General features: G+C 37.2%; 3 protein-coding genes across 6 annotated transcripts in view; 2 read left to right on the top strand and 1 right to left on the bottom strand.

The window, feature by feature from the left end:
- Window positions 1-9,314, top strand: part of LOC126850376 (paired box protein Pax-6-like) — a 33,000-nt gene extending 23,686 nt beyond the window's left edge. For all 3 annotated transcript variants that reach the window (XM_050593310.1, XM_050593301.1, XM_050593298.1), the window contains 3 exons: window positions 604-830; window positions 1,065-1,327; window positions 4,218-9,314. In XM_050593310.1, the coding sequence (XP_050449267.1) occupies window positions 604-830; window positions 1,065-1,327; window positions 4,218-4,306 (579 nt within the window). In that variant the 3' untranslated portion in view covers window positions 4,307-9,314. The remainder of the gene's footprint in view (window positions 1-603; window positions 831-1,064; window positions 1,328-4,217) is intronic.
- Window positions 9,315-9,454: 140 nt separating this feature from the next.
- Window positions 9,455-14,729, bottom strand: LOC126850394 (transmembrane 7 superfamily member 3-like). Its single transcript, XM_050593325.1, has 8 exons — window positions 14,471-14,729; window positions 13,671-14,012; window positions 12,968-13,236; window positions 12,232-12,400; window positions 11,772-11,939; window positions 11,520-11,663; window positions 10,280-10,543; window positions 9,455-10,209 (listed from the first exon to the last, which is right to left on the bottom strand). The coding sequence occupies exons 1-8, from the start codon at window positions 14,571-14,573 to the stop codon at window positions 10,010-10,012; spliced, it is 1,659 nt and encodes a 552-aa protein (XP_050449282.1). The 5' UTR covers window positions 14,574-14,729; the 3' UTR covers window positions 9,455-10,009.
- A 116-nt stretch (window positions 14,730-14,845) lies between these two features.
- The window catches only part of LOC126849442 (ankyrin repeat and SAM domain-containing protein 1A-like), a 44,901-nt gene continuing 41,512 nt past the window's right edge, over window positions 14,846-18,234 (top strand). Inside the window, exon 1 of one of the 2 annotated variants that reach the window (XM_050591265.1) lies at window positions 14,846-15,115. In XM_050591265.1, the coding sequence (XP_050447222.1) occupies window positions 15,012-15,115 (104 nt within the window). In that variant the 5' untranslated portion in view covers window positions 14,846-15,011. The remainder of the gene's footprint in view (window positions 15,116-18,234) is intronic. The other variant, XM_050591273.1, reaches the window with a different exon arrangement.

Here is an 18,234-nt window from a genome sequence, read left to right as displayed (position 1 = left end):
AAATAATCAAGGACTTTTTTTCTAATCGATACGATTAGTCTGAGACTCACGCGATTAAAACCATGTATCTATAGTATTACTTTTTCTCGAATACCGGATTTGATGCGGTTTGTGTACAATCAGGCGCTTGTGAAAAGGGATACGTGTAAGTGTGCGACAGCGAAGGGGTGACAGATAACAAAACACGTAGAAAAAATGTTCGTGATAGACTAGAGTGAGAACGGTGCTAAATGTAAAGGGATCAAACAAGCAAGAATAAATCAATTTCCTGTCTGACAATTGCCCTTTCGCAAATTAATAAGTTGCAGAAGCATCACGTAAAAACTAGCGCGGTTGTGTTGCACTAAATGCGGAAAGAAATAGATGCTAAATTTCGCACTACCTCAAAAAGTCCGCGAGAGATTCGCAGATCAAAAAATATAGGAGAGAGCGAGAGACGGATGGTTGAGAGAGGATGTTCTCTCCGGGGAGGAAGCAGAAGAGAATCGTGAAGCGTGAACGAGCGCGAACGAGTGCGGATGATGCGAAATAACGTGTCGGCGGCGCCGAGTGTGCGGCTGCACACTTATCGTGACAAAGGCAACGTCATTGTGTCGGTTGCAGGTGTGGTTCAGTAATCGCAGGGCAAAGTGGCGTCGAGAGGAGAAATTGCGGAACCAGAGGAGAGCGGCCGTCGATCAGGTGGTGGCTGGCGGTAGCGGCGGAGGTAGCAGCGGCGCCGCACCTCCCGCGGCCACCCCCGCAACACCACGATTGCCCTTAAACGCCGGATTCAACGCCATGTACTCGTCGATACCGCAACCAATCGCCACTATGCCCGACACGTATAGGTAGGAGAATTTCGATAAAGCATTTGTTTCACAAATACAAAAATTATATGCAAGAATAAATATCGGACACGTTCGATAACTTGATCAATGACGGATTTATTGTTTTATAAAAATTCAAATTTCGTTCAATCTTTTTCACAAAAGAAAAAAGTTTCTTTCTGGAAATGTTAAATCATTTAAGTAACTCATGATTACTGTATGCCATTATCCATCCTTTTCCTTTCTTATCCGTAGCTCCATGTCAAGCAGCCTGGGCGGATCAATGGGTGGAAGCTGTCTTCAGCAACGCGCCGAAGGCTACCCGGCGTACGTGTTTCACGAGCCTCTTCACTCGCTTACGCAGTCCTATTCTCACGCGCATAGTGCGGCCGCGGCCGCGCATTCGCAACCCCATCGTGGTATCCCGACGTCTCACGGCGGCACCCCCGCGACACCGGGGGGACAACCTACCGGACCAGGTGGAGCACCTTATCAACCAACGACCTCGACCGCGACCGGTGAGTTCTCGACTAATTTCTTTAGTTCCTTGCTTTCAAGGTTACTTGGAATAATATAATATTGTTTGTGATTGTTTGTGACAAGGAGCAGTTAACGTCTAGCTAACAGATGTATAGGATGTTCTAAAACATGTTGACATATCGACGAGCCACACAAAATTATTATTAAAGAATATTTTTATCTAACAAAACAATATTCTCCATTGAATCTTAGAAGAATATATTTATCTCTTAACAAAATTTTCTTTTATTCAACAAATTTAATTTCATTGGCTATCTTTTATTCGTTTTGTCACAATTATTTTAATTTGCTTAAAATCTTACATTATATAATTTAATAAAAATACTACAGCCTTTTTATATATGGATTAAATGAATATTTGCAGTTAAAGTTCTTTTTAGCTTTCCAATTGCTTAAATTATACTTTCGGTTATATTTATATTAGATTATTTGAAAATTTTCCATGTTGGAGAAGAGAACGTTCGCGAGAGAACACGATACAATATAAAAAGGAGAAAGCAATAACAACACGAACGAATCCACGCCGAAAACCAATAGAGGTTTTCGTTTCCAATTTTCGCTTGGCACAGCCGCTGTTTCTTTCCCGTGTTCTAGTCAGCTGAAAGCGCGAAATAAAGCGTCGAGAATTACCTGGAGGCACCTCTTTGCACGCAATCTACATAGTCTTGCAAACAGAAAGAGAGAGAGAGAGAGAGAGAGAAAGAGAAAGAGAGAGAAAGAGAAAGAGGATGTAAGAGAAGGATGAAAAAGCGAGCGGGCAACGGCGTGGTCGCGGCCACGCTCGCCCACGGAATTGTAAAAGGATTTTAAAACAAATCTCGCATGGCGCCGCTGGGCTGAATCGAAGAATGGGATGTTCGGCGGTTTTCCAACCCCGCCGAACGTAGCTGGTGAATTTTCCATTTTCTCAACTCTGCTACCCACCCTCCTTTTTACGTACGCTTGGCTCCTCCGCTCAGCTCTTTCTTTTCTCTCCCGACTCTCCTTCTTTCTCTCCCTATTATCTCTTTTCTTCGTCTATCTCCGCATTTCATCCCCTCGCTTCTCTCGTTTAGCAAAAACCACGGAGGGTCGCGCCTCCTCTCGCAGCCTGCGCCGCCTCGTTCTCTCCCTTTCTCTCATCCCTTTCGTCTTCTTCACCCTTTCACCCTCGAGGGCTGCGCTCACTCTTTCGTGTCTATCCATCTATCCGTCCCTCTCATCACCCTCCAGGCTCCCTTTCGTCTCTTTCTCCGTTTCTCTCTCTCTCTCTCTCTCTCTCTCTCCTGCTTCCTCTCCCTCCTGAGGATATACAGGGGTGAACAGAGGATGTGGATGGGTTGGGTCTCGCCTCGGCTGGGCGAGCGCTCAATAACGTGCGAACCCAAAGGGGAGGAAATACGGGGTGCGCGGCGTACCTACAGGAACGGAGCGGAGCGCAAGCCGGAATGGTGGAATACTGCGAAACACGCGCGCAGTATGTCCCACCCCCGCTGTCCCTCTCGCCGTTCCGCGCACTCTTCTCTCGCCGCCTTTCTTCTTTTCCGCTCTTTCACCCCTCTCCCCCCCCTCCCCTCTCCCCCCTCTCCCTCCCAACCTTTTCTCACTATTCCTCTCTACCGCCGCACGTTCTCGCTCCTTACGTGCGGAACGAGCCGCGGGTTATTCATCATAATCGCTTTACGTGCACGAGCGCCGTAAGAACTTTCACCGCGCTCGTTAGCGCCGCTCGGTGTCCCGATGACTCTAACGGCGCCGTTTTCATAGCTAAGTAGCCGTCTGCCGGAGTTTAGCGGGGGTCCGACCGCGGAAACGAGCGTAATCGCGCGAGTTGTCTCGCAGCTGGCGGACACGGACGGTGAACGAGAGTCACGGATATTCGATTAATCCTTTCCACCATCAAAGTGACAGCATTCGTCGGATATGAAGCTGAAGATGAAATTCTGGAGATTACTAACAGATGCAATAGAATATCTGCGAGGTATCTGAGAATTTAATCGCGCGATCAAGTAGAAGTTATTTCGAGACTTCTGAATTAAACGTGGTTCGATGTTATATACATATATCTGATGTTGGGGATTAAATTTCAAAAGTGAATATAAATATTATAGATAACAAGATTACATCTTTCCTATTCTAGAGTGTATCGCTATTAGTTCGCGTATCGATATTCACGACATGTTAATATCAAATAAGGTAGATTACGCGGTTAACGTGTAATCATGGCACGCAATGCATGCTTCCTCGTTGTAAGGCTCGCCAAATTGCCTGTTTTGCATTTATGCCATAATTATAGCCTACGCGAGGAATGAAGTTACGACGCGAGGTTGCATAGAGTGTAAATGTTTTCGCGGAAGTTTATATTGGATTAGACGCAGCTCGTTAAGGTGTTTAATTCAAATTGCAGAAGTGTACGAAGCCGCCGTGCGCTATCATATCCGAATCCTATTTATGCAACCGTCGCTACGGGCGATACTTGCGAGTGCGTTTCGCGTCGTCTTCCGTAAATATGTACCCGGTCGTTTTTAGCAAATTAGTCTCCACTGCGTTTCACGCGATTAACGACGCGTTCTACTCGCGTCAGTTGCGAGTCGCGGAAATTGTATCAATTTCCTTAATTAGAATGATGATCAAACTAGTAATGTTTTATAAAGAAGAAATGAATTAAATCATTAGATAGATAAAATATGCGGATAATATTTAATACCATAACAAAATTAAATTTTTGCACGCTGTATACAAAGCTCTATCTTGTCATCTGTTTTTGATACGTTTCACCCACAAGATCAAAGATACTTCTTATCTCATCGTTCCATTTCTCAAAGCCTCGACGGTCCCCGTTCTGTCGCAACGCGCGCTCAATCCTCCGACGATTTGGAATTGTTTCAGGTGTGATATCGGCGGGTGTCTCGGTGCCGGTGCAGATACCTTCGCAGACTCCGGACCTGACGGGCAACTATTGGCCGAGGCTCCAGTGATCCCAGCTCTTCGGGTTCCCGCCCGCGAGTTTGCTCGTAGGCCAGGAGAGCCCGCCGCCGCCGCCGAGCGTCACCCCGGGCGCAGTGTCCCGACCGCTCCTCGCCTCCCTCGGGATACCGACGCAGTCGACGCAGCATCAGGCCCCTAGCACACCGGCGACCACTCCCGTGCACAATTCCGACACCAGTGAGTGAAACGACTGACATTTCTCGTGACGTGCTCGGTCGCGCAGTGATCCTTAATAAGGTGTCCTCTTTGCGCTTGGTTACCGACGGCGATCATCGCCGTCGCCGAGGCTACAATTAGACTAATGGAGAGAGAGAGAGACGTTACGAAGAGAAAGAGGGCTCGCTTGACAGTTCGCGCTTGACAGCGTGACATCGATCGCATCGAAGACGCGTAGTTAGTGTCGGTTGTGCGTGGAATAAACTTAATCTCGAATGATGATGCAACTGACATTTCTCTCCGTTATCTTGTAAGTTAAAAATTTCGTTTGTTCATTCTCGCGGTTATTTATTTATTAACAAATTCTTTTAAATAATCTGGCAAAAACAATTTTATCAGGAACATTATCACGTGCATGTTTAATAAATAATGTGGCAATTACTTTATAGCATGTTCCGATTGTGTTCGGACGACATTTAATTGTTCGTGAAAAATGATATTATTAATCGCGTAATCTCCTCGCAAATGAGATTAATAACTCGCGTCCTCGAATGTTTACGACCGTCAATTTTTTGAAAGGCAATACCTATCTATGAAACTATTCCATTAGATTAGAAGATAGAATAGATCTCCTTTCCTCTTGAATAATTTGTAAGTTTGCCAACGCCCGCATTGATGATCGTAATGGAATATATCATCGCGAGATTTTTGCATAAAAGAAGCAGCAGCTCATTACAATTAACTTCTCTTTGAAATCGAACGAAAAGATTTTTTACTAACGATTCGATTACAGAGCGAAATTTTAGGGAGCACAATAAATTTTATAATTCGAGCTGAAATCAATCGACTTTTACCCATTCTTCCACTTCGTGTCTGATCTAGATTTCGTAGATATATACGCATGACCCGGGTCACGCAGGGTACTTACCTATTCACGATAGTATGTGTGATTTACGTTATGTTACCATCTTTATTACGTCAAGGACTTTCTCGCGTGAAGAATCACCAATAACGAAAGAATTTCTTTAACAAGTATCTCATAATAATGAGAAAATCATTTTTTTTTTTTTATTTTTATTTTAACGGGGACAAATTCTCTTTTTCGTTTCCGGCAGCTCGATCGATGTCAAGAGCGTTCATTAAATTTACAGCCGTTCTCGTTTTTCGGCATCGGCGAACTTTATTACCGGATTTATTGGATACCACCAAGCGCATATTGTTTGCCGCATGTTGTATCGGTTTCCGGCAAATATTTTCCTTCGTGTAAGGGCGGCCGCGAACCGCGTGGAAATTGAAAGGGAGCCGCAGACACGTAGGCGGGCTCCCGCCGAAATATATTCTCGCGAGAGTTTAGGGTGGTAGTTTCCCGATGAGGCTGATTACGTTGCGGGAGGGAACGGTTGCGAGGGTTGATAGCCTGCCTGGAGGGTAGCTTTTTTCGGCGAGGCCGGCCATCGTGTCTGCCGGCAGATATGGCGTCGGAAGACACCACTCTCGAGAGAATGTTGTAGCCCCTATCTACGTCCATTTGTGAACGGTATATATCGATCGACGACCGATGGAAGATGCCAGAAAGATATATCCAGGAAACAATAGCACTTGTGTATATATATTTATTTTTATATATTTTATATATTTTATTTATATTTTTTTTCAAAGAGAACTAAACTCTTTTTTAAATTTTATAATTTATTTATTTATTGCACTTAATAAAAATATTATTATTATATACGGTTGGTTCTTCACGTTGAGATTCGTCGCGTTTTGCAAATGCAACTGGATACGCAAATGTATAAGTCGCCATATGCGCGTTTTGAATTATATTATAAATATAGTGAAACCCTCTCTTTTATCTCTCGAGATCAGTGTGCAGAATAGGAGAATAGCAATATTAAAGTTTCCGATCTCCTTGACGTAGCAACACGAATAGCATTTTTCTAAACCTCGCGTAAACTATTTGACAGATTTACGAGCAACTACAGCAGATTGAAATGTTCGATTTAAACTCCTCATTTATAATACATGTCTCTCCATAAAAATGTTTATCCCGATCCAAAATACAGAATTCTAGATTAAGACAATCCAATCCAATAGCTTATATCATCGTTATTACCATAATGAAAGCACAGTGACGTATGAAGTCATAAAATAAACCGACGTAACTATAGAGAGATTTCATAAGTGTCAAAGTAACGCCCGAAGGAGGCAAGTAGCATGGACGTTCACGTCGGTATTTATTGTTATTAATGTAAATGTATCGCTGAAGTAACGGACCGAAGAGAGGCGGATTCGTCCATCCAAGCGAATCGCGAATATTGGTGCTCGCAGTAACGAGAAATTTCATCGGCATCAAACTCGTTAAAGGTCGCCGCGCACACGATCGAAGCACATTCTTTCGATTATGCTGTATAAAGATGACTGTAAGATAGCATTTGTTACTCTCTTTAGACCAGTACTGTAAATTAGAAATAATTATCGCTGTATATACACGTACGTAAGACATACAAATTCCAATTACGTTCAAACGTACCCATCTTATAGATTATGCAACATCTTATCCGTGTATTCAATGTTTTTCCTCACCGAAGTGACGACTCCGTTACTTACACCGTGAAGCAGCAGAACTTTAATAAAATCAAATAATCTGAGCCTACATTTATTCACCTATCATTTTGCGAAACACATTGTACGAATTTTTTATTCAAGAACGAGTTTTGGAACGGATCTCAATATATAAAGATGTATATCAAATAAACCAACAAGAATCTCCCAAAAATTCAAGTACATTTTATGTAGTATATTACGCATATATTATTTAAAAGAATGATACAGAAAGAAATCTTACGAATTAATTATATCGTGTATAAAACAATTGTATTATTTGTTGCTGTTATATAGTCACAGCCTTTTTTTTACAAACGACATATCATTATATTATATGATGAAATTTTTATAGCATTAATTTTTTAGTAATTAAATTAAATTTAACGATTACATCATGCGGCATAAACTAGATAACGGCATAATTTTGAATTGCAAGAAGAGATACCAATCACTTGCGCGTTCTTATTGTATTTCGACAGGTGTGTACGAGCGATATATTTAATCGATGCATTTCGATCACCAGTTGCAGCGATGTAGCACGTTTTTTAGTAATTGAGTCGCGCCGCACGATCGCGTTGAATAATTAGTCACTGATTCGTAAGTGTGTAAAAACGGCGTGAAAGCAGTAAATGACTCGATATTTTCGAATTTTATCGTTCCAGAACTCGACAAGCTTTTTTTCAGGGGACAGCATTTCCAATATTTCTCTTGCAATGTGATTATTTGCAAACATTTAATTTTTTTTCGATAACGCTTAACAATCGTTTCATCGACAATGCTCGCGCGCGCACCGTAATAAATGTAGGTGACGAATTCTACGATTAAACAGCAGTCAATAGATAAACATGGATGACATATACATTGTGTTAAACAGTAACGTGTGAAGTATGTAAAGTTACACCACCTAGAGGAAAGCGTCGCTCGTTTCTCGTAGTCGCTTACACGGTCACGTAGAGGTCGTGTAAATTTGTGTAACGTTTGTACGCGAAGAGCTATACGGGAAAATGGTGTGTGTACTGTATATTAGTAAATTTATATTTTTGGAAGAAAATGAAAAAAAACAAAGCAGCGTGAAATCTAAAAGTTGAAAATCTTCGGTGTATCTAGACGCGCCGTCGCTTTTAAATCTCGCAATGATAAACTTTCAATTCGGAAAACAATTTTTATTTAAATCTGCCAATGCCACTTCCTTGTTATATATAAATTTCTTTTAAAAAAATATTTGAAATAATTTTTTCAATATTAAATTACAATGTACAATTTTCTTTGATATAACCTTTTTGTTAAATTTATAAAATATTTTATAATTTTGTTGTTTGTACAAATGTTGGTATCTTATATCATTTCAAAAGATAAGATAAAAAAAGAAAGAGATAAAAAAGATATGATGTGTCCAGTGTTCAGAGAATCCACAGAACGATGAAGATTCGCAGTATAATATTATTTTGGCGTTCTTTTTATACATTTCGACATTTTTGTGTTTAATATTTCCAGTTATATATATATATATATATTTGCACTAGGCTTTGATCGGATTTTTCTTTCAGTAAGAGAAAAAATAAAATCTATCAAAACTTGGATGTGTCATATGCGAATGTGCTATTTTACGATCTACATTTTTTTTTTTTTTTACTAAACTGAGATAAAATTATTAAATTAAAAAAATAAACTCTGGAAATATTTGTAACACTATCATCGACGTTTACTACCATTAATAAAAAATATTTTTGAGGTGAAGTACGCATCTCTCCTGGTCGTGTATCATACACGTTTCTATGAGGGATTCTCTACAAAAGATTCTTTACAGGAGTTGCACTTGCAACAGGCTGTGCATTTCGCGAGAAGTAGATTAAAGTGACTTTCATTTATTATGTTACCTTTATGAATTTCCATAAAACTTTTGCGAACTGAACGTTACCGCAATTTTATGCATGTAAAATGCATTCCAGCGAAATTATGCTTTAATCGTTATGCAACAAACATTACGCGGAAGTGGTTACGCGACTTTCTTATTATCTGTAATAATACTACTCTAATAACAACTACAGTGTATGAGTATTAACAAATTTATTAATGAGAATAATATATTATTACGACAGTATAATCTATGTAAGTGTTGTGAATAATGAGATAATATTGTTGCTGTGATTAACTTTAAGATTGTAAGTAGTAGGAAATAGAAAACTGTTAGGTGTCACTATCTCGATTCAATAAATGTTATTTCATTTTAATGCCAAATCATCTCACATCTTTATTCATAACATTAATATACATTCTCTGTCCTTTACAAACATTATATAAACTCTCCTCTCTCTTTCTCTCTTATACATATAGTTAATATAGTACATTAGAAAAAAATTATAAAAAATATATATTATAAAATATATTTAAAAACACGTATATATATATGTATATATATTTTTTTAATAATATATTATATTATGTTATTATAAAGTACTTACAATGATGTACAACTTCATCTTTTGCAATTCATAATTGTTCATTATATGCTTCAAATCTATTACGTAAAAAAACATACATTTTGCTTATTAAAATGAACATAAATATCACAGTTTCTAAAGAAAAATAAATTAAAATAAATAAAAAAATTCAATTTACATATGAAATGTAAATGTTGCACATCATTGTTACATATAATCTTACTTTTTAATTAATACAAATATTACATTTTTTTTTTATATTTAGCACAAAATGATATGAATGCAAAACAGGTTTGTATTATACAAGATTTATATCTGTTTATCTTTGTATATTATTAACTGAAATATGATTTAAAATCAACTGTTAACGAGAATGAACAAAATTATTGCAAATAATTGTTTTTGGCATCTAATGTGAAAGTAATAAATCTGAACAAAATTTCAGAAACTTAAATCTTATAATTTATATAAATAATATTGATATATATGTTGTTATAATACATTATATCGATTATTTGACTTTCGATAATATCGATGATAAAATCTTTTCCTTTGTTTTGGGATCAAAACTGTTGTTTCTGTATTGTTCCCTGCAGATTCTACCACAGACATTTTTCGACATAATTTGGTGCATCCTTGTATAAGAAATTGTACTATTATCAGCACAAACCAGGTAATTATCAAGATTACATCTGAAAATAATTAGTCTCAACAAAATATCATCAATACCGAATTATTTTTATACATAAGAAAGCAGCATACCTGCATGTTGATACGGCGGATATACAAATGCTAAATGAAACTCAGATATGGTGACTCTCCTGATCAAAGTAAGAATAATATATTTCAAATTACTTCCGATGTAATAATCAATGGCGATGATCACGAAATAAGATCCAAAAACGACGCGCGTGATTATTTCCGCAATATAAGGCATCTTTGTCAAAGGTATAGCCACTGTAAGCATTAAGCTTACGAACATAGGCCAGAATAACCAATCATGTTCCAGAATATAAAACATCCATACTACAAAAAAATAACAAATTAAAAATTTCAATACTCATTTTTCTTGTCATACCTGTGCCAAAATCGCGCGCGAAAATTTCAACGGTCTAATTAACGAACGAGTGGATGCTTTTCGTTACATCATAATCGTGCGTTTTAACATCGGCGACCGAACGGTCGGCTCAAAATAAACAACGATCATCTGTCGACGGGATAGGTCGGTTTATGCAGTTGCGTATGCACGCATCGTGTAATCTAAATAGGTCCCAGCGCAGAATAAATACGGGGACACAATTAGGTAAATGCGAATCTTCCAAGCTTGTTATACCGTGCCGTGGGAGTTCGCTCACCGTAGGGGGAGAGACCGATGTTACGTGCGCGTGTGTGCAATCCCGCGCGCGGCGATGAACGCATTTTTGTGTTTCGTGCTTAGGCGAGAGTGGCGAAGGGTAGTCGCGGCGTTATGGTGAGAAAGGTGGGAGGCAACGTGAATGCGCTATACCGCTTCTGCAGGGGGGGATTCGACGGGCGAGGTTTCCACATGAGCGGCCAGCATTGATAGAAGCTACGGGGAGAAACTGACTGTGCGCCTCTCATCCCTTCGCCAAACTCGAACTAACTTCGGGGTAGCGGCGGTAGCTCCCACCCACGGTCGCGCGTTCTATCCCTTCGCTTTTAAGCCTGGCTTTCATTATTTTCCTATAATTCGCAACAGCCCTTCGCGAGCACCACGGCGTGGAGAAGCTACGGTTCCCGCCTTCGCTTTCCACGTATGCTACATACTAAGTAGTATTTCGTGAAGTTACAAGACTTATAATTTAATAGACGATGGCTAGAAAATAAATTATCTCTCATTCGCGCGGAAAAAAATAGTTAAGTACGAAAACTATCTCCTAGGACCGAGTACGTAAAATAAATTATATATTCTTTATTCTTTTAATGTTACAAATCTTGTAATTATTTTATGAAACGCGATTCTGTTCAAAATAACATGTACCTGGAGCGTAGAGGTATGTGATGCATGTACATAGAAATCCCAATGGTAAATTGCATAAAAATATACATAAATCGCAAGTCGAACGTAAGAATGCCGATAAGGTTACGGCAAGAATGGCAGATATTGAACCTATTAAAATGTTAACTGCAAAAAACAACAGATATGAAAACCTGCGTGCACTTCGAGATAAGTCAATATATTTAATGTATCATTTCATTAAAATTTTGAATAGAATAGAAATTGTATAATTACTTGTAGTGCTGTAATCACTGATGCCTATCGCTAAAGTATATCCAAAAATACCACCCATCATACAACTCGATATTAAACGATCTATATAAGCATATTTATGTCCGATAATAACTAGGAGAAAACCTATGATTAAAACCAACGCGCAAATCATCTCTGCAAACGTATCATCTAAAAGAACGATAAAATAACAAATAATTTATAGACATAAAAAGACATATAATCTCATAATCTCACAATGTTAATTAAAAATACTTCGTTAGAAAACTAGAAAAAAAATTTGGAAAAATAAAGAAAATTTGTTGTTCCCGAAATAATCCATCTATTATATTATTGATTCATAAAAAAAAAAAAATTATTTTGTTATCGTGACAAATATACATCTACCACAGAAATAACATTTTAAATACAACTAATTCTATATTCATTATTATCATGAAAAATTCAGTGAAATGAAACATACTTAAAACTTGGCAAGTTTCTGGATATAGTAACGGACTGCAAGCATATGTAAAAATCGGGATATAGGCCGAAGAATAATTGCCATTTATGGCAATTGCGGCATAAACAGATCCTGTACCAGTATATGCACTGTAAATACGTCTCATAGGACTCGTGAGAGTAGGCGGTATCTAATAAGAAATATTTCTAGTCACACATACGCTGATTCTTTTTAATTATAAATTATAAAGCATATTCTATGAAAATAAAAGCCAAGATTCAATAATCTTTATTAATTCGTCTCTATTGGCTAATCGTTATATTGCAGATCCTATTCTACCTGGAAAAACTTTACAGTATAAATTACATGAAAAATTTTCATTTACAATATTTATTGTCAAGCTGGAATATAACGATATTAAAATTTTATTACTATAAAAATGGTAAATTATGCATTTGTTTATGCATCAAAATATTTGAATAAATAAGTACTCTTTTGTAAAATATAATATGTACGTATATACTTAAAATATGTTATTAAATATAAATATCGTTTTTCTCTCATAAGTTAATATGTGTGTAACTCATCATTACAAAAATTATACTATAATTTTTATTATAATATTTTCTCTGCGTTATCGTAATGCATATAAATCAGAATAAATTGAATTTGGGGAAATGACGATAAACGTGACGATCATGTAATATAAATTCTACGAATCATTTAGAACAGAAATTTATCTTTCCAGATGAGATACCTCATCACCATTCTGTACAATATCTTGCGTGGTCAGCATACTCGCGATCGCTTCGAAGTATGTGTCTGGAGTAAAATCTTGCCTAGGCAGATAAAGACGGTACATTTTGTGTTGCACCGGATTTGTTTCGCATAGAGTCGGCAAGCCGTTACCAGCGAGTATCGAAGCTGGCTGTGTATCGACTATTATCATTTCATTTTCTGTATGCAGCTTTTGATACGGTGCAATCTCAATATCGAATTCCATGTTACATCCACCTGGTATCGGTGCTGCGGAGGACAATAATCGATCAATGAACGACGTTGGTGAATTCTCTCGATACTCAACCAATTTTGCCATTACGTTCGCCGTTGAAAATGATTAGCTATTCAACTCATTTACACACGACTGATAATGGAAATGTATTCGCAAATTAATCGAATGCATATCTTGATGTGATTTACGATTTATATGTGCTATCGCACGATCAACATCACATACGGCTATTTAATTTACTATAATATATAATTTTTCGGTCTTTATTACATAATAGCAGATAATATGTCCTTGCACACAATTATCTTATAATATAGGCATTAATTTTATATTATTTTAATTAATTCGTGTCAGATTTAATTCGATTAAATGTTACTCGGAAAAGGAAAATATGAGAGAAAGATATATATATATATATATAAAATTCATTAATATTATTTGTACTTACCATTCCGATCGTATGCGACAATCGTGAGTAATGCATCGAGGTTGTGTAAATTATAGTGCTTCAAAAATACCTGTATTGGGGTTGTTACATTATATGTTTTTAAATACAAACCAATGTTTGATCCAAATAGACTTCTGCTCGACACTTTATCAAGCAGGTCTTTGTCATAAGCTATCGTGGCATTATATTGAAATGTATGAATTTGTAATATAATAAACCAAATATCCGGTGGAATATCTGTCACAGTTATGTTTAAATGACTAAATGGGATTAAATTTATTCGTTGTTTGAAGGCGTTATTCTTATTATGATTCCATAAAGATATTATTATTCCTACATTATCTGTAATACAATATATTAAATCTTTAAATTCTCTCTAATGAAAATAGTTACATTATAAATATGCATCATTATAAGAAATTCTCTGTAACGTTTCTATATCTATCTAATCTATAATGTCACGCGAGCAAATAATCTATAAAAATAATATTCTAGATATATATAGTTTTAGATATGAAACAAAACATATAGAATATATATATATATATATATATATATATATATATATATATATGCAGTTAAACGTCATATTTCGTAACAAGTTAAATAAATCAAGATATTGATTAAGACGGATGTATTCCATTGAGTAGTAATTGTGTATGACAGACATATAAATTCAACAAATCTTATAAAACCATTAATTAATCGTCATTTATTGAACGCAGTCACCGATACATAACACGAAGAATGTTTACAAGATACTTGAGAAATTCTCGCTGAACATTGAGGTTATAACTTACCGGATACGGAATCGCTATACGTTGTCGTATTATCTAATATCGTTGTCGCCTCATCGAGAAATAATGTCAGAGCCAATAGAAAGGTAAAAACAACTTGTTTCATTTCGACATACACTGTGTATCACGTATTTATTCGCTCAAATCGTTATTTAGATTCTGAACCGGCGTTTTCGTCGTGACGAAAGTCAGTACGGAGCAACAGCTGTTACGCGAGACTCGGTTCTGTTCGGCTCTTCTCGGCTCTTCACGCTCGTTCTCGTTCGTGGCGCTTGTGCACGTCGGCGGCGCTCGCGCGCGCGTCACGTGCGAGACTCTCGCCGTCTCGCTTGCACCATTCATTCAATGCTTTCTTGCTCGCGCTCACGTAGTCTCGTGAACCGTAGTCTCGTACGCTGTAGCCTCGCGAGGTCGCCGTATGACGGCGCGCCAGTTCATTCAAGATGGCTACGTTGGATCAATGAAACGCGAGTAATCGTAGTGAAAACACAAATTGACAAGTGTGCGGGCGAACATTGCGGCTTGATCGCTGTGTAAATGGACTATGGGCAAGGATCAGGAGCTGCTCGAGGCAGCGAGGAGCGGCAACGTCACCGTAGTCGAGAAGATCCTCGGTCAGCGAGCCAAGAGGAGTGGTCCACTGGCAAGGTGGGTGTCACTGTGCAGCGAGCTTGACATATTTCCTCGCCGACGCCTTTCCTCATTACCGAGATTATTCCCTCGTTCCCGACCCCGTACGATAATCTCGGCTTTTCGGCAATTTAACGATCTATCTCCGGTCTCGCCTGGAATTGTCGACGTAGGCATGAGACGTCGTCTCGCGCATTCCATTATCGAACCGTCGCCGCACATCTCGTGCTCGTTTCGACGTACTCCGATTCGTGTTTCGCCGATAAAGTTGTCGCAAAGATATCTCTCATCCTACGTATAATTGTTTGATTTCATAATTTTTTTCGCGACACTCGATGAAGAAACTCGCATGATCGAGGTATAAATCGATTCTTAGAATGAATGAGTACACGTAGTTCTTTTCTTTTTTTTTATATTGATTGACGCTTATGATAATTCTTTTACGCTCGATTGAATATATTCGTCGTCGTTCGATTAATCCTCGATTAATCCTCGGCTGTCACGATTGTTCTCTCTCCAGGATTTTTGCCGTTAGTTCTATCGTTTAATTATACAATCATTGCTCGCGTTTCCACTTTTAATCTGGGTCGAGAACACATCCGCGTTATCGAGATTTCTATTTTAATTTTGCATGTCAATTCAATAACACACATTTTGAGAATATATCTAATATAATATAAATACAATTTAATATATTACGCGTTTAATATAATAATGCTATTTCAATATTTTTTTTATCTAATTTTCATCAAATTATTTTTAATTAACATTATTATATTAATAATGAAAGTAAAACACGAATCGTGACTAAATTATGTTTCGTTATTAGAAATTACATTGAAATATAACTGTGGTGTATGTCAAGCAGTATTTTGTTCAACAGTCTTATTCATTAATTATTTTCATCATGACCATGAATCATATACCGGTGACGTTTCGCGCAAATGCGTTGATAACGAGCAAGGACTTGGCTGTCAATTATCTGAAGCCACATGAATGTATTTCCTTCTCTACATTACTAATGTAAAATAATAAACTATTTAGCATTTATATCTTTTTTTTACGTAGTGTTATAAAATTATATAATAACGCAAAAAAAATATATAAGGGGCAAGAATCTAAGAATATAAAGTTATTATCGCGCGCGTGAAATATGTAATATATTATTATATCACTCTGTATCTCCGAGCGTTGCCTGCAACGCGCTTATCGAGTCGCTCCATTTTCTATTTGCGGTGATAGATAGATGGATCTATTTGGTGAGCGGCTATTTATTTTCAAGGGTCCGATAACGCTCCACGCGATAGGCTTTGCAAAGGAACGGAGACTGGTGATCGGTTTTGTTTTACCTTTTCACGCCATGCAGGCACTATTAAATCCTTCGTGAATGAATTAACGCTAATTGCAAACGGTTTTGCGAGCGCATGTATTACCGTGGGAATGCCTCGTAATTTCGCGTTTATTCGCGAGAATGCGCTGACGAATAATCGGATAGACGTGAACAAGCGCTTCGAGCTCGACGAAAAAGTTTCGCACGGAAATAAATTAACGACGGGTGTATACGCAATGTCGTCATTATCGTCAAAATCAGAGTAAAACAATCCTTCATTCATCTATCAAGCGCTACTGTCCGCCCATCAAGCGATGCGATATTCTCATCAATTTGCACTATCTACATTGCTCCATTTTATGCATAATATTATTTCAAGTTGATATAATTATTTTGGAATGACGTAAAATTTAAGTTTTAAATCGATCATGGTGAGAATAAATTTAATAAGTTATTTCACATTTCTCACTAACAATAAATATTAGTCGATATTTATTTTAATATTATTATATTAAAATAGCATTTTTTTACAATATAGCATATTTTTATGATTGATAAGTCATTAACTGATCTAAATTTTTATATCAAGTCTCAATGTACGCTCAATTTTTATTTTTATTATCTTACATATAATTATGAAGCTATCATAAAGCTTGTATTTATATTTTGAATGTGATCTTTATGTTTACATAAATAAATCTCAAAATTGTGAAGACCAAAAGTTCTTTTAATATAGGCATGGCACTAAAAACGGGATGTAAATATAATATATTAATCATTGCAAGAAAGAGAGAGAAAGATATTACTTAAAATTTACATATATAATATAAAAAAAATAACTTCAATACTTGTATCATCGCATATAAACAGACGATAATCACCAGATGTGTAAAGCAAATCGATCGAACTTTGAGAAGCGAATCCGAATGAATTTATTATCGCGTCGCGTTCTCGCCTCATTTAATTACACCGCGATTGCCGATCGTGTTGTTTCGAGCGACGCTCGCGTAATTAGTGAAACACCGTCGTCGACTCGGCGGCGCTCTTTATTGACCCAGTGCCGCGAACTCCTCGACAAAGACAGACTTTGTCGACGCTCCTTGCCCTTCCATTAATTAAGTCGTGCTGCGGCGACGACGCAAGAAGCTCATGATTTGTTTTTTTTTTTCATGAGAGACGTGCGTACGCACGTGTTACGAACATATTCACGCATTTTAAGAGCGGTCGCGTCGCGCGACTGATGAAAAAAAGGTAAGAGACGACAAGAATCTGTGAAAAAAAATCTGTTTATTATTTTGTAGCAAGCCTCTTGTCAAGATAAATGTAAATTAAGAATATTGAAAAATATGCACTATCTAGTCTCATATTTTTTAGATCAAGATAAATGCCAAAGTTTAAAATAAGAAGACAAATTATGAAAATAGCAAATACATCAAATTTTTAATATTTGCATTTTAGTTTGGATTAAATCTTGAAATTGAGTTATAATTCTTAATATTTAATTCTTAATATTTAAAAGCAAAATATATCTACTTACTATTAAATCTCTACTACGAAAAAATCAATAATTTAAGAAAAATACAACAGAATTTTATCATAATCAAATAATATATATTTATATAATTCAAATATCGTATATGTAAAAACATTGAAGAGAGGAAGAAAGATTTGCAGTCTCTCTCATATTTTCTTAAGAGTAGAGGAGGGGCAATTTGCCGTCGGTGATTCTTAAATGTATCATGACAAACGCGCCGCTTCTCTAACGAATTGTCTCTCGTGTCTGTCGTCGGTGCTGTGCAACTTGTTC

Source organism: Cataglyphis hispanica, chromosome 1, assembly GCF_021464435.1.
Source record: "Cataglyphis hispanica isolate Lineage 1 chromosome 1, ULB_Chis1_1.0, whole genome shotgun sequence".
NCBI lineage: Eukaryota > Metazoa > Arthropoda > Insecta > Hymenoptera > Formicidae > Cataglyphis > Cataglyphis hispanica.
The sequence above is the reverse complement of the archived record's forward strand: the minus strand, read 5'-3'. Positions and strand labels throughout refer to the sequence as shown.